The sequence below is a fragment of the Buteo buteo genome, chromosome 13 (assembly GCF_964188355.1).
Source record: "Buteo buteo chromosome 13, bButBut1.hap1.1, whole genome shotgun sequence".
Taxonomy (NCBI): Eukaryota; Metazoa; Chordata; class Aves; order Accipitriformes; family Accipitridae; genus Buteo; species Buteo buteo.
Genome location: NC_134183.1, coordinates 38736344 through 38749792, shown reverse-complemented (window position 1 = coordinate 38749792; position 13449 = coordinate 38736344). Strand labels below are relative to the sequence as shown.

General features: G+C 49.8%; 2 protein-coding genes across 2 annotated transcripts in view; one reads left to right on the top strand and one right to left on the bottom strand.

The window, feature by feature from the left end:
* The window catches only part of TRIP4 (thyroid hormone receptor interactor 4), a 34055-nt gene extending 26461 nt beyond the window's left edge, over positions 1 to 7594 (bottom strand). The window contains exons 1-5 of the mRNA XM_075045755.1: positions 7474 to 7594; positions 6616 to 6782; positions 6265 to 6401; positions 2610 to 2843; positions 1577 to 1655 (exon numbers count right to left, since the gene is read on the bottom strand). Coding sequence (XP_074901856.1) covers positions 1577 to 1655; positions 2610 to 2843; positions 6265 to 6401; positions 6616 to 6782; positions 7474 to 7559 — 703 coding nt within the window. The 5' untranslated portion in view covers positions 7560 to 7594. The remainder of the gene's footprint in view (positions 1 to 1576; positions 1656 to 2609; positions 2844 to 6264; positions 6402 to 6615; positions 6783 to 7473) is intronic.
* A 2805-nt stretch (positions 7595 to 10399) lies between these two features.
* PCLAF (PCNA clamp associated factor) lies at positions 10400 to 13236 on the top strand. The gene is made up of 4 exons (XM_075044001.1): positions 10400 to 10467; positions 10556 to 10633; positions 10725 to 10881; positions 12710 to 13236. Exons 1-4 carry the CDS (start codon positions 10425 to 10427, stop codon positions 12765 to 12767), a joined length of 336 nt encoding a protein of 111 aa, XP_074900102.1. The 5' UTR covers positions 10400 to 10424; the 3' UTR covers positions 12768 to 13236.
* The last annotated feature ends 213 nt before the right edge of the window (positions 13237 to 13449 follow it).

Here is a 13449-nt window from a genome sequence, read left to right as displayed (position 1 = left end):
CAACATCTAGGTAGTGTTTAGAGAGGTGGTCTTGGTCTTTTGATTCTCCTTCACCCTTCACTAACAATTTGGGCAGCCTAAATTCCATCCGTCACCAACCACAGTCCCCTCCTAAAGGCCAAATTCCCTCTTAAGTGTTGTCACCTCCACAAAGAGACTCTTGGTCACAACAGATCACTGACAATTGCCAGTTAAGCACAGAGCAAGCCTTCTGTCTGCCGCTGTACGAGCCTCTCGCAAATGAAATCCTCCCCCAACACACCTCAGCAGGTTTTTCAGACCAGCTGTTGTTCGAAATGGAGAAATCTATTCCCAGCAAGGAACTCTTCTTTCTTACCAGTTCTGGCAAAGGGCCAAAACCCAAACAAACAAAAGGGAACAAAAAAAACCCAGCTTCCATCAAAGCCACAATGGAACAAACCAATGTATTTCACACAACATCACGCAGGCTAACGCCTTTATTTCAGGGAAACAAAAAAGCCTGTATTTCCCTGTTGTTGCTGATCCACATTTTTTCACCCCCAAGACAAATAGCTAACCACATTTCAGCTTTCACCTACACAGGTAATGCACAAAACAAGACCTGGCAGGGGTAGAAGGGAAGACCGATAAAATAGGTAAGAAAAGGGGATCCTGAAGTACATCAGGATCTCTACAGGAAGATTATAAACAGACTGACTCTGTGATCAGCTGTTACTGTCAGGGACTTACAGCACCTCCTGCCATCTCAGCAGCTCTAAAAAGAAGTTGACACCGAGACCCAGAGTAAATATTTCCCCGGTTCTTCAGCAAAGTGTGTTTTTCAACCAAGAACACTTTGACCTTGGCTATATTTCAGCTAAACTCAGACAAACATCCCCATAATGCACAGGTCTTCGCTGGGAGACTGGGTATTATTTCCTCTTGCTTTCCTTGGCTCTGTTCCTATTTTTAGCTCACAAGATAAGTGTTAGACAAGAAGAGTCATTAGAAAATATTAACCACCACCTCTCTAGACCCAGCAAATCAGATAGCAGCACTTCATCTTCCACAGCACACATTCCACATGAGACTTACCCTAATTTTCAAGGACTGCTACAATGATCCAGTTCATGTGATTGATTCAGGAATGCCTAACGAGCAGCCTTGGGGCCTCTGGGTAAGGACATTATACACTGCCATTTGACACTCGCAGTTATCACCTCTGTTGAAGTCCAGAAATGCTGCCGAGTGCTTGCAGAGAGGATAAAAGGAGCCGACTTCCCAGCCATCCTTTTAATGCTCACCACAGACACCATGCAGCAACGAGGACAAGTGGCTCAGTAAAGTCTGAAGCAAATAAAGTTCACAAACTGTCCTGGCAATTTACATCCCAGAGAAACACTCAGGTGTCAGCTCCCAAGAATTATCTTTAGACATTGCCAGCAATTCTTTATAGTATCGACAAACGGATCTAGACAATTTAGACACCAGGACACATACACTCTCATTCCCACACAGCATTAAGGCAAGTGTAGCACAGTGAGGTAGAGGAGGGCTCCTGCTGTTGCGCAACTGATTGGATTCATTATATTACAGGTATGTAATTGCTACTGACCTGCCATGAGCTTCTTCAGCAACTTCTGGCTCTTGTTTGAGTCCCGTTGAAGAATGTCCTGCTCTTCTTTAGTGCACACCTAAGGAAAAAAAAAAAAAAAAAAAATGAAGACTTAGGAAGGCCATCACATGCTTGACCAGCTTCACAGCCTTGGACAACAGCTCAGGGTAAGCTGTTTAAAGTGGCCAAGATAGTCCACACCTCCTTCCCTTCGGTGTTATTTACATGGGGAGAATCCTGAAAACTTGCTCTTCACTAAAAGCAATCCATGAGAAATGTACAGCTTGGTCTTTCTTGGTTCTCTGGGTGGGCACACTGCTAGGTGATCTCAAAGGATGAGAAATGCACCCTGAACCTCCCCAGGCAGATGAACAATGCTTAACACAGAGGTCCTCTCTCTTGGTTGGCCACTTGGAGTTAAACAGATCCTTAAAAATAGCAACCAATCTGATTTAAAACATTTTCTTCATCCAACCAATATTTTCCTCTCCCCTGAAGTTCACTTTACTTAATCTGCCATCATTAACTTGCCCCCTTTCTCCAAAAGGTGCCCTTTCAACCAAATACAGGGTGTAACAGGTACCCCAAATGATGCATACTGCACAAGCATTGAAGAAACATCAGCACGCTGGCTCTGGCCATGTCTCTTGCTCCCTACAAGGCTACCAGGACTGTGCCCAGGATGGGGCTGAAGCCTCGCACACATTTTGGACACTAGGGTGATGCACAGGACAGCCACAGGAGACTGTCATAAATCAGGCAAGCTCCAAAGTGATGTAAATTATGAGGGAAACCTCTCTGCTCTCTCATGTGGCACATCATAGAAGAAACACAAAGTGACTTAAAGCCACAGCAGTTCTCCTTCCCCTAGAAGGAGATAGCACAGGTTCTTTCCTGCCCAGCTTTAGAGCCTGGAGAACTTTGCTAGAGGAACTTTGACCTGAGAGGCTAATTTAGCCCCATGCCATTTCAAAGCCCTCAGCAAACTACACCACGTCGAAGCACGGCAAATAAAAACTACCTCGTTACTAACCAGAGCACCACAGAACAAGCAGGGTCCAGAGCCCTCCTGCTCGCAGACAATGCGCCCGCAAACCAGGCAGTTGTTGATAAGCTTGTGCTTCTGGCCCAGGCACTCGCAGGCGTGACGCCCAGGGATCAGGACAGCCAGTTTGTCTTGCCCCTCCTTGGTATACAGGCTGACATATTTGGTCTTCTTCTTAGAGGAATTGCTACTGCTGCCGACTCCACTGCTGTTCTCCTGTGCCTGAGAAGCAAAAAAATAAACAAACAAACTGTATTCACAGTGCAATACCGGCAGCAAAGAGAAAGCACTGACCCTTGAACAGGCTGGGGAGACTCAGACAAGTGTTATTCTGCCTAACTGGAATAAAACTTGGACCAGACCCCAGATTCAACGGAAAGACAAGCTTAGGCCTGCCAGAAAAGGTCCAAAGAATCTAAACAAAGCAAGGACATAAGGATGTTGCTGATCCACTTGATGTTTGCTGCCTCTGAAAGCTAAAACTGCTTGGGTCTAGATGGCAGGCGTGCTCTCAGTCCTCTGGACCTGCAATATTAACTCACGGGCATTTAACAGCTTCACACAGCAGCTCATCTACTCCCAGATTTATTTTCAAGGGCTATTTAGATTGTAGCAATGCCCTGTTTGTAACTATGAAGTCCTTTGTGTGCCTACCCCCAGAAACACAGCTGTTGGTGGCAGCAGGACCTCTTCATTCACAGCCTGTCCACCACCCATCATTTTTTGTTCTCCACCTGGCACAGCCACCCGAGCAGAGGTTCTCCATGCACGGCATGTTCAAGTATTTAGCTGTAATGTAAATTCTTCTCCTCATTTCATAACTCAGCATCAGTGATTCTGTGATTCTCTGAGTTTCAATCAGGGACTGCACTGGGTCAGGCTTTGGGTCAGGGACTAAGCTTTGGGTCAGGCTGAAGTAGAGAAACCCTGATCAGAAACAAAGCAAGGTATTTTACATGATGGCTGGATTAATAATCTAATAGCTGGATTCTCTGTTTTCTCCCTCAGACCTTACAGCTTGATCAAAGAAACAAAGGGTTCCTCCTCCCACCCGACATCTCCAGCAGGTACCAGCTGAGAAGTGAATTGTTGAGAAGTTAATTGCAGGAATTAATTACAGCACAGAAATCATTCCAGGGGAACAGAACAAAGCCAACTGCTACCATTTCTCTAGCAATACTCAAAACCAGACGCTTTGAGAAGTAAGCACACACTCCAGGCACAAACCTGCCTCCTAACACTAGATGAGACTGGTTTCAACCATGAATTGCATGCCAGCCATGAGCAAGAAAGACTAGGGCTTATTATCCTTATCTATTTCAGCAAGCAGCACTCCAATATAAATGCACTCTCTGGCCTTTAGTTGTCATATCTGTGACACACTTGAAAATCCTCTTGCAGCGCAAGCGCAGCTTTTCTTTGCCTCTCCTCTCCACAGTCTCTCCTGACAACAGAAAAGAGGATTTCTCAGAATCCCTTTCCCAGAAAGCCTGTTTTCATTCACCACAGAGCAACAATTCACTTTCTCTGCCTGCTGCACGCTAGAGGATCACTCCCGCTCTCTGACCCACACCTCAGCTAGCACTGCTTCTATGTCCCACAGACCCCCACACTGCTTTTCTCCTCGATGGTGCTGTTCTATGGCATTAGGACACCTCTTGTCTTGACTCTTTTTACCTGCTCTCAGTAGCCGCAGGCTACTGGTTTAGTGACAAGTGGATGCAGCATTTCTAGTCCCCCCAGTTCTGCCCAACTGGCTTGACTGCCACTGCCAGATCCAAACACTACTGTCATGAAAAAAAAAACCAAAACCAGATAAAGCGACCTTGGTTAGCAAACCTTGGCAGAGGTTTCTCAGTTTTGTTCTGTTTTTTAATTACATTAGACAATAACTACAAGGAAATGGAACTTTACGTCCCATTTTTAGCCCTCCAGTTAAAAAAATGTGTTTTCTTATCTTACAAATACTTTTACAAACACTTTAAGCATTTGCAGCCTCCCTGCTACAAAACTTCAATTTAAAAACATAAATTTAAGTTCCACTATTTATTCAGGTGCAACCCTGACTCTCAGGATTTGGATGTTGCTCAGTCAGGGTTGCACCTGGATAAATCATGAAATTTAATTTTGGGAGGTGCAACATGCTGGATGTTTATAGGATGAAGGACTCCACTCCAAGTCTAACAATGCAAGTCAAGCACACTGCACATCCACATGCTTATTTCTGCGAAGCACACTCTTGCGCTCAGACAGCAATAGAGTGATCTGCTGTATTTGACGCAACCTGGGACCGCAGTTGTACAGCTGGATCTGAACCTAAGGAAGGAGCTCGGGTTCCCAGCAAGTAGCTCCAAGTCAAAATCCACTACACCAGAAATAAAATCCAGAAATTCAGCCTAGGTAATTAAAACAATATTTAAGAGCAAAGATCATCATATTCAATGTGCTGACTGTGGGAAATGGTTCTGCTCAAAGGTAAGTAAGTCTGCTGCAAAAAGTTAGTTAACTGTCACTGGGAAAGGCAACTACTTCTTGCTGCATGGCCTTGTGCTGCTTGAAAATAGCAGGATTTCTTGGGTTTTAGCCTTTCTATGCTCTTGTTTTGCAGTTTCTTTCATTGCAGCTCAGACTGGTTATGAATACTGAAAAAAAAGGTCCCCACAAAACTAAACAACACCTCAATCTCAACACTAAACGTGCAGGAGTGGAGCTGAACAAGAGAGGGAAATGGCCAAACCAGAGCTGCTGCTCAGTGGAAAGGCACTCGCTACGGCTCTCAGATTCCTCTACCTAGTGCCCAAGGCTTCCTCTCTGAAGCAGCCTGAAATATTTCAGTTGCCAATTAAGGCTTTATTCAGCATGACTGGGAAGTTTTATATACAGCAAGAAGGAATGTTCTACCCACATGGTGGCTTCCTTAATTCCTCAAGCTTCACACCTCTGCTATAAAGAAACACCTTTTATTACTAATTACAGCATCTACTTCCATTGTCCACTCTCTCATTCAGGCTTCTTCGGGGGTGTGTAAAATCCATTCTGACATAGTCTCTACCTGATGATTATTTTACTCTACGATACAGACACAAACATACACCATCTTTCTCCCCATCCTCGTATTATTTGCCCCACAGCAGTGAGGCTCCCGGACACACACAGGGTATGAGTACACCCTGCCCAAACTGATGGTCAGCTTTGAACAGTCGATGCACGGGAACAGCTGCCCCTCTCATTGCAACCAGGCGACTGTACAACTCACTGACAGTGTGCTTGTAGGGTGGGACCCTCGCCTATCCCAATGGCCGCCAAAGTACTTGCTCAGGTTATAGCTTGTGGCTGCCACATTGCATGCTATCCATGAGTGAACAAAGACACACAAAAGTATATCCCACAGAAGCTGTGCTGTATATAAGACAAGACAGGGTTTGCAGGGGGAGGCAAGCGTTTATTAGACCCTGTGATGTAGCTGGGAAACACAAACATGGTTTCAGGTACATAATCCCATTCATCAGGACTCTGATAACGAAGGATTCATATTTCTGAAGGCTTATTTCTGCTTTTCAATCACATCTTTTGTTAGTGTTTGATACGACCTTTCCCCGTGACCCCGTTTCAAAGCCTGCCCTCACGTACCAGACACACTCACCTTGGCCAGGTCGAGGGGGGTTTTTACTTCCTCTACGTGTGCACTTGGCTCAGCATACGCAGGTGTCTCCTGCTTGTTCCTTCCTTTGCGCTTACCCTTTTTTGCTTGGTCTCCAGCCCGAGGCACTTCCGAAGTCTCTGGAAGCGTGCGTAAGCACAAAGAAAGGCTGGGTAACTACCAGCACTAGAAAGATGTCCCTGAACTCTTACTTGGTGAATGAAAATGGGCTTTACGCTGTCGCAACAGAAATAGGACCAGTCATGGGCATTCGTGGCATATAATTGTTTATAAACAGAAAAACTGAGACAAGCTTTTTTGAGACTTTAATTCCTTCCTCCCCATACCACTCACCGTCCTTTTTCCGATACGCTGGCAAAGGCTCAGACGGCAGCTGGGAGGATTTCCGCCACCTGGCCAGGAGTTCTTCTAAAAAGCGACTCTTCTTCCCGTCAGTCCCCTGAATAAGATCAACGACGTATTCCCGGATCTCGTCCTCATTTGTTATTGACAAGATGTACCTGCAAGAGGATGGGATGGAGAAAAATGGGTAAGGGGGCTTATGTTCTGAGGAAACCAACGGTCTAAGCGCACATGTATGCTATTTATCTCTCCTTTTCAGATCAGGTGTTCATAGAGACTGTGGTAACAAAGGGGTTTACCAGTCAAATTTTGAGACAGGCAGTTTGGGAAATCCCTTGTGGCTGTTTCACTGAAAAAAACATAAGGTAAATTATTTTTCTGCCCCTGTTCCAGTGCGGAGTGACACCCCCCCCAACCCCTCTGCCAAACACTAAAAAATTCACTCTAAGATCCCAGGTGCCACCAGGTCACATAAAAAAAATCTAACCATAAACCAACAAGCTCCTGCTTAATCACAAGGAGACAGCAGCATGCCCTTCCTCACCCACCCACAACGATCCCGGACCCCTCCCCACCACCTCCCGCCCCCCGGTCCCCTCACGGGGCACCCACCCGCAGGACAACCCAGGGCGCACATCCCCGGCTTCCCCGAAAGCTGCTCCGAAAACACCATCTGCCCTCCGTGTTGGCCCACGGGGCCAAGAGGGACCCGGAGGCGACGCGAGGGGCCACCGCGGCTTGTCACGGCGGGCCGGCGAGGAGGGACCCGCTAGGCCCCGGCGAAAAGCACGGCCCCGAGCGGGGCCAGCCGCGGCTCCTGCCCGCCCCGGCGCCCCCGGCCCCGCTCACCTCACCACCTCCTCGCCCACGTCCAGCCCGAAGTCTCCGCGCAGGTGCTGGACGCACCAGGCCAGGAGCGAGCCGGGCGCCGCCATCTTCCGCGCGGGGGAAGGGAAACGGCGGCGCACCGCCCCGGCACCCGCCGCCCCCCCCGGGAACGCGGCCGCGGCGCGACCGTTCCGGGCCCCGGTTCTCCCCAGGGCGAGGGTGTTGCGGTCCACTCTTTAAAAACCAAAACCACATCCCAAACAGAGTAAAAACATATTGTTATAGCTCACGTTGATGCCGAAAAGCCGGTCGAAGAAACTCCCTAAGACTCGTTTTGCAGCTTTAGAAAGCAGGCATTTTTTACTGCAGCACGGGAGACACGGGGGATAATTCCACCTAGCGCGCATGCCACACCTTCAGCACAAACAGGGTATATAGAATAACTAATTGCATATTAATCAGATTAGTATACATATACATAAAAATGATTATAACTGATTATCATAGTACTGCCTACATCCGATCATGCGCAATGAAGGGTTCATTTGAGTCAAAGGGCTGCTTTTATGACCACCGACCCGTTTGAGATTCTGTTGGCTGTCCTTGAAGTCATTGTTCTTGTCCTTGTTCTTTGACCTTGAAGCTTAACGCAGTTTCAGTCACAGGTGGTCAGTTTCAACATCGTTCTCACCTAGCGTACAGGAACATCTAGTCATAAGATCAAAGAACTGCAAAACTTACGAGTAACTACCTCTACTAGTTAATCGCTTGGCTATACTTTTGTCTATTGTTTCAATCATAATGTTAGCATAACATTTCTAATCATTATTTACAAAAATCTCACTTTTACAGTCACCTAGCAGCAAACCAGTTTCCATGGCTGGTACAAAATATTAAAACCATCAAAATATTTAGACATACCATGCAGAATGTATGGACATATGCTATCAACTTTTCACACGTGCCAGCACCACAAAACAGAAGAGAATGGAGAATTACGCTATCATTTAAAAAAAAAAAAAAGCCAGCACTAAAAGCCTGATTAAGCAAACACACATCAGAATGAACATTAAAAGATAAAGGGAGTAATAACTGTTGGGAAGGGAGGGAATGTGTTTGGGACCAACAGCCACTGAGATATTGGACACACTGGAGAAGGACAGTCGGATTTCTTAGAAAAAACACAGCTCCAGCAGGGTATCAGACAGCAAGATTCATTGCCTCCACAAAGGCAAAAGCCTCTGGCCCCAGCAGCTGCCCACACAGCTCACATCATGTTCACAGGCTGCAGCTGCCACAAAGGAGCCTCACATCGGGGAGACCGTGATTTAATTGGTCATAAAGCAATCTTGCGCTGAAATTGGGGCTGCCTGGCCTTCCTCCCTATGCGCTGCTTAGTTAGATCTTTGTAAGGTAAGACTTCACACATCGGAGGGAGCTCCAGGCGTAGCCTGGAGGCAGGAGGTAACAAATGGCCCCATCCCTGCACTCCCAGTGCCTGGGCTCTGTGCCTAGCTGGGCTCCCAAGCTGCCTGGGTGTCCCTACTGGCTTGCTGCCTTGCTCCCTGGGGACCTGCATTACCCTCTGGCACTGCCCGTCCACAGATGTGCCACCACGACGCTTGCCCGGTCCTGCGGCGCACTTGATCCAGGAACAGATCTTGCTGCAAAAGACCAGGAAGAAATGTAATTTTTCAGCCAGAGCAGTTGTTTCACCCTGTTCCCCCCTGTTCCCTGTGAACTCATGCTGAATCCAACTGAACTCACGCTGCTGCAGGAAAAAAAGCATCTTGGACCAGAATGTGACACGTTGCAGGGCTTTCGGTACTCCTGGCCATTGTGACTCCCTGACATGTTTTTAAAAGTGCCATAGGCAGACAGCAAACTGTTGGGAGCCAAAGCTCCATCTCTGCAAGCACCTGGGAAGGGAACAAACTTCCCTCTCTCGGAAAGGCTCGGTGGTGTTGGCGGCACTGCCCGCAGCTGAGCACAGCCATCACAATTTGTCGCAGTGGGGAGCAGTATCACTCTTCCCCTTCTCCCCCCCGACTGCTGTGGTATCGATAAGGATGAGAGCCAGTGCCGGGCTGTGGGACGTGGGTGCCAGCCCCTGCAATGAGCAGGGTAGCGGGGAGGGAGCCCCGCTGCCACGGAGGGGAAGCCCAGGGTATCCCTGTGCCACCTCCTTCCCGGAGGACCGGGGCTGGGGCTGAAGGGCTGACCGGCCTGGGGCTGCGAGCTGGGGCGGCAGCCCTGCGCGTCCGGGAGAGGGAACGGCGGGCCGTTGACACTCAGTGGCGGCTGAGGGGAGCGGCGTTGAGAGGACCCCCGACGAAGGGAGCGGGCTGGCGGGAGCGGGCTTGAGGGAAGCGTCCCTGAGGCCAGAGGGGCTCTGAGGGGAGCGCGGTGAGGAGAACCCGCGCTGAGGGGGAGAGGGCTGGGGGAAGCGACCCTGAGGGGAAGCGGGCTCAAGGGACCCGCGCTGAGGGGATTCGCGCTGAGGGGGAGAGGGCTGAGGGAAGCGACCCTGAGGGGAAGCGGGCTCAAGGGACCCGCGCTGAGGGGACCCGCGCTGAGGGGAGAGGCGCTGTGGGGACCCACGCTGAGGGGAGAGGCGCTGAGGGGACCCGCGCTGAGGGGACCCGCGCTGAGAGGAGAGGCGCTGAGGGGACCCACGCTGAGGGGAGAGGCGCTGAGGGGATCCGCGCTGAGGGGACCCGCGCTGAGAGGAGAGGCGCTGAGGGGACCCACGCTGAGGGGAGAGGCGCTGTGGGGATCCGCGCTGTGGGGAGAGGCGCTGAGGGGACTCGCGCTGAGGGGAGAGGCGCTGTGGGGATCCGCGCGGGGCGCCGTGGGGAGGGGAGCGGCCCGGCGCGCTCCCATTGGCGGGCGCTGGCCAATCGGCTTTCCCCGCGGGCGGCGACATCTCCCGCGCGGGCCGGGCGGCGGCGGCGGCGGTTGCTGTGGGTAGGATGGTGCGGACGAAGGCGGAGTGCGGCGGGGCTTACCGCAAAGGTGCGGGCCAGGCCGGGTGGGAGAGGAAGAGATGGGGGGGTGGGGGTGCACCGCGGAGCCGCCGCTCACCGGTCCCCTCTGCCCGCAGTGCTGGCCGCCCGGGCTCCCCGGAAGGTGCTGGGCTCCAGCAGCATCAACGCGGGACCGTCGCTGGTGGCCAAGAGAGGTGAGAGCGGGGCTCCCCTCCCTCCGTCCGTCCGTCCGTCCGTCCCTCCCCGCCCGGCCCGCGGCGGGACTGACGGCCGCCCTCCCCTCAGGCGAGGGCCGCCGTGTGGGGGGGAACCCGGTGTGCGTGAGGCCCGTCCCCGCCTGGCAGAGGGGCATCGGCGAGTTCCTGCAGCTGCCGCAGAAGGAGAACCGGGCGCCCGGCGGAGAGGCGGCGGGGAGCAGCGGCCTGGGGCCGGCCGCCAAAAAGTAGGTGTCAGACCCCCGGGGCTCGGGGCGGGGAGGCAGCCCCCATCTGTCTGCCTCCTCTCCTCAGCCCTCATCTGTCTCTCCTCCGTCCCCATCCGACCGCCGTCAGCCCGCCCCGTGAACCGCGGGGGCTTTCTCAGGAGCGTTGCGTCTAACCGCGGGTTTCCCCCCCCGCTCTGCGAGTCCCCGCGAACCGAAATTGCAACGAGGTGGAGCTGCAGGAGGTGCAGAAGTGTCGTGCCTTGGGGTTAACGGGCCGGGAAGGGGCGCGCTCGGTGTGTCAGAGAGGCAAAGCGCAACCGCGAACGGGTTTTGTATGCTTGAGGAGTTTCGGTGGTCGGCTGTAGCCTGGCTCTCGGGACGTGCTGCTTGCACTTAAAGCTCACTTCCTTTAAAAAAAAAAAAATAAAAAATTTAAAAAGCTGTCTGAGGTACAACAGAGAGCTAAAACCGCCTGCAGAGCGGCAGCGACGCACGCTGCTGTTACCGCTGCAGCTGGTGCTCCGTGCTGTTGCTTTGAACTGTGCCCCGGTATAGTCAGCGTGGTCTGCGGGGTGACGTTGAACAGCAAAATCCCTGGCACTTTTAAAGAATACCGAGAGCGATGTGCCTGGCTGCCGGCAAGGGGTGTGCTGAGGGCTGTCAGTGTGTCCTTGGATGAAACAAATTGTGACTAGTTTTCCTCCATGTCTGCTTTGAAACTACAATTTATTTTTGAAGGTGCAAGCGACCGCTAAAAAGTTGACGTCTTCTGTATGTGTCTCTTAACCTTCGTATCCTCATTGAAATAACGTTTCCCAGCAAAGTCTGATAAAACGCAGCATCTGTCTTCACTGACCTCGTGGGGGTTTTCTAAAAATGGGTGGAGTAACTGGTAGTACAGGCAAATTCTCTGTTCTCAGACATACTTTGTTTGCATACGGACCAGAGCAATGTGACGCTCCGTGGCTGTCGGCTCTGTTTCAGAAAAGCTTAGGAGACTGCTGGCGACTTCTGTACATCAGAAATTGAATTGCTTTACCAAGCTGACACTTCAAAGATTAACTTGTAAGCTGTACTACTGACTAAAAAGGTAGTAGTGCAAAATATTGTCTTACAGATACGCTATTCTCAATTGCCAAGGTTGTCTTTTTCACCAAATAGAGATAATCCTAAATTATCTGGGGGCCCTCCATAAGAATTAGTCCTGAGTTGTCTTGAAGAAGAAGCAAACAAACACTTTTAAGCGCACCCTACCTCTTGGAGAAACAGAAGATGTGCACTGTAGTTCTTCAAAGATTTCATGTCTTCCATTTGAAATTTGTTTGGCTGAGTAAGGACCCAGGTGGTGATAACCCTGCAGAGAACACACAGTGTCGCCATCTAAAACAACTTACTCCTTCCCACTATGTTCTGGAAGAAGCAAGAGCTGTACTCGTGTAGCTGAGCAACTTTTTTTTTTTCAGTCACACAGGTAAGTTAGTCAGGTTGAAACTCAGGCATGAAATGGGAGTTAAATTTTCAGCTTCCTAGAAATGGTGTGGGACCTGCATGTGGCCCTCTGGGTCAAGAAGGACGCGCAGAGAACATCTGAGGATGTATCGGTGTGCAATGTTTTCTACACTGAAGTAGGCTTTCCCATTTGAAAGGTAGGTGTGTGCTGCTAAATCTGGGCTTCTAGCATTTAGGACTGATACAAGCTACTTTATCCTAATGTCTCAAGGTGCAGTCTGGGGCTAATTAAAGTCACTTAGGTCACCGAGCCTCTAGGACCAGAGCTTTGTTAGCCTTTCAAACACAAGTTGGTTGAGTTCTGATAACTCTTTTGAATTGATAATGCTTTTTACAGAGCTCACCCCCTGCCACCAGATCCCGCAGAAGATGGCGAGTCCTCTGAAGAAGAGTAACGTGATCTGACCCTGACTTTAATGATAAACCGTGTCTCCGTAGTCAAGCTGGTTTTTGTATATTTGTATAGTTTTTCTACAGTTTGTTACGGCTTATGTTCAGCTGTTGCACAGAACTAAAAGTGTAAGTTTGAGAGACTGCAAGAACATTGTGGTGAAATTAATATATACTTTCTGAAGCTTAGCATTCAGTATAAGTTACTGTTTTAATTTTTATCTTGGTTTCCTTGAGTTCCTCAGTGACTCCTGCATATTGTGCAGCTTTTATCTTTTGATTGCCTTGTGCTTGTCCAAGACTTGCATGATCATGCTTGTTCTGTTTTTAGAAAGCAGATTCTTAATTTTCTAATACATTGAAGCATTCTGAAAATATATCCATGTTGTGTCTTTATTGAAGTAAAACCTGTTAATGACAACCTCTTTGTTTGAAGATGGGAAAACTGGATTTGAAGAGACACCAGTGAGGTGGAAGGGCAGCTGTCACTTGCTATGATTTAGAGGTGAAGTTTAATTGAAACAAACTGGATTGTTCTAATTAATCAAAACCCTGGAAGCCTGGGGAGCAATAAACTGCTAAAAATAAAACAAACTTGTTATCATGAAGTGCCTGAGGCTGCCACGCAACTTCTGGGGTACTTTATATGAAATGGTGAGTACGGTCTTGTGGAGAAGCAGCGATGGG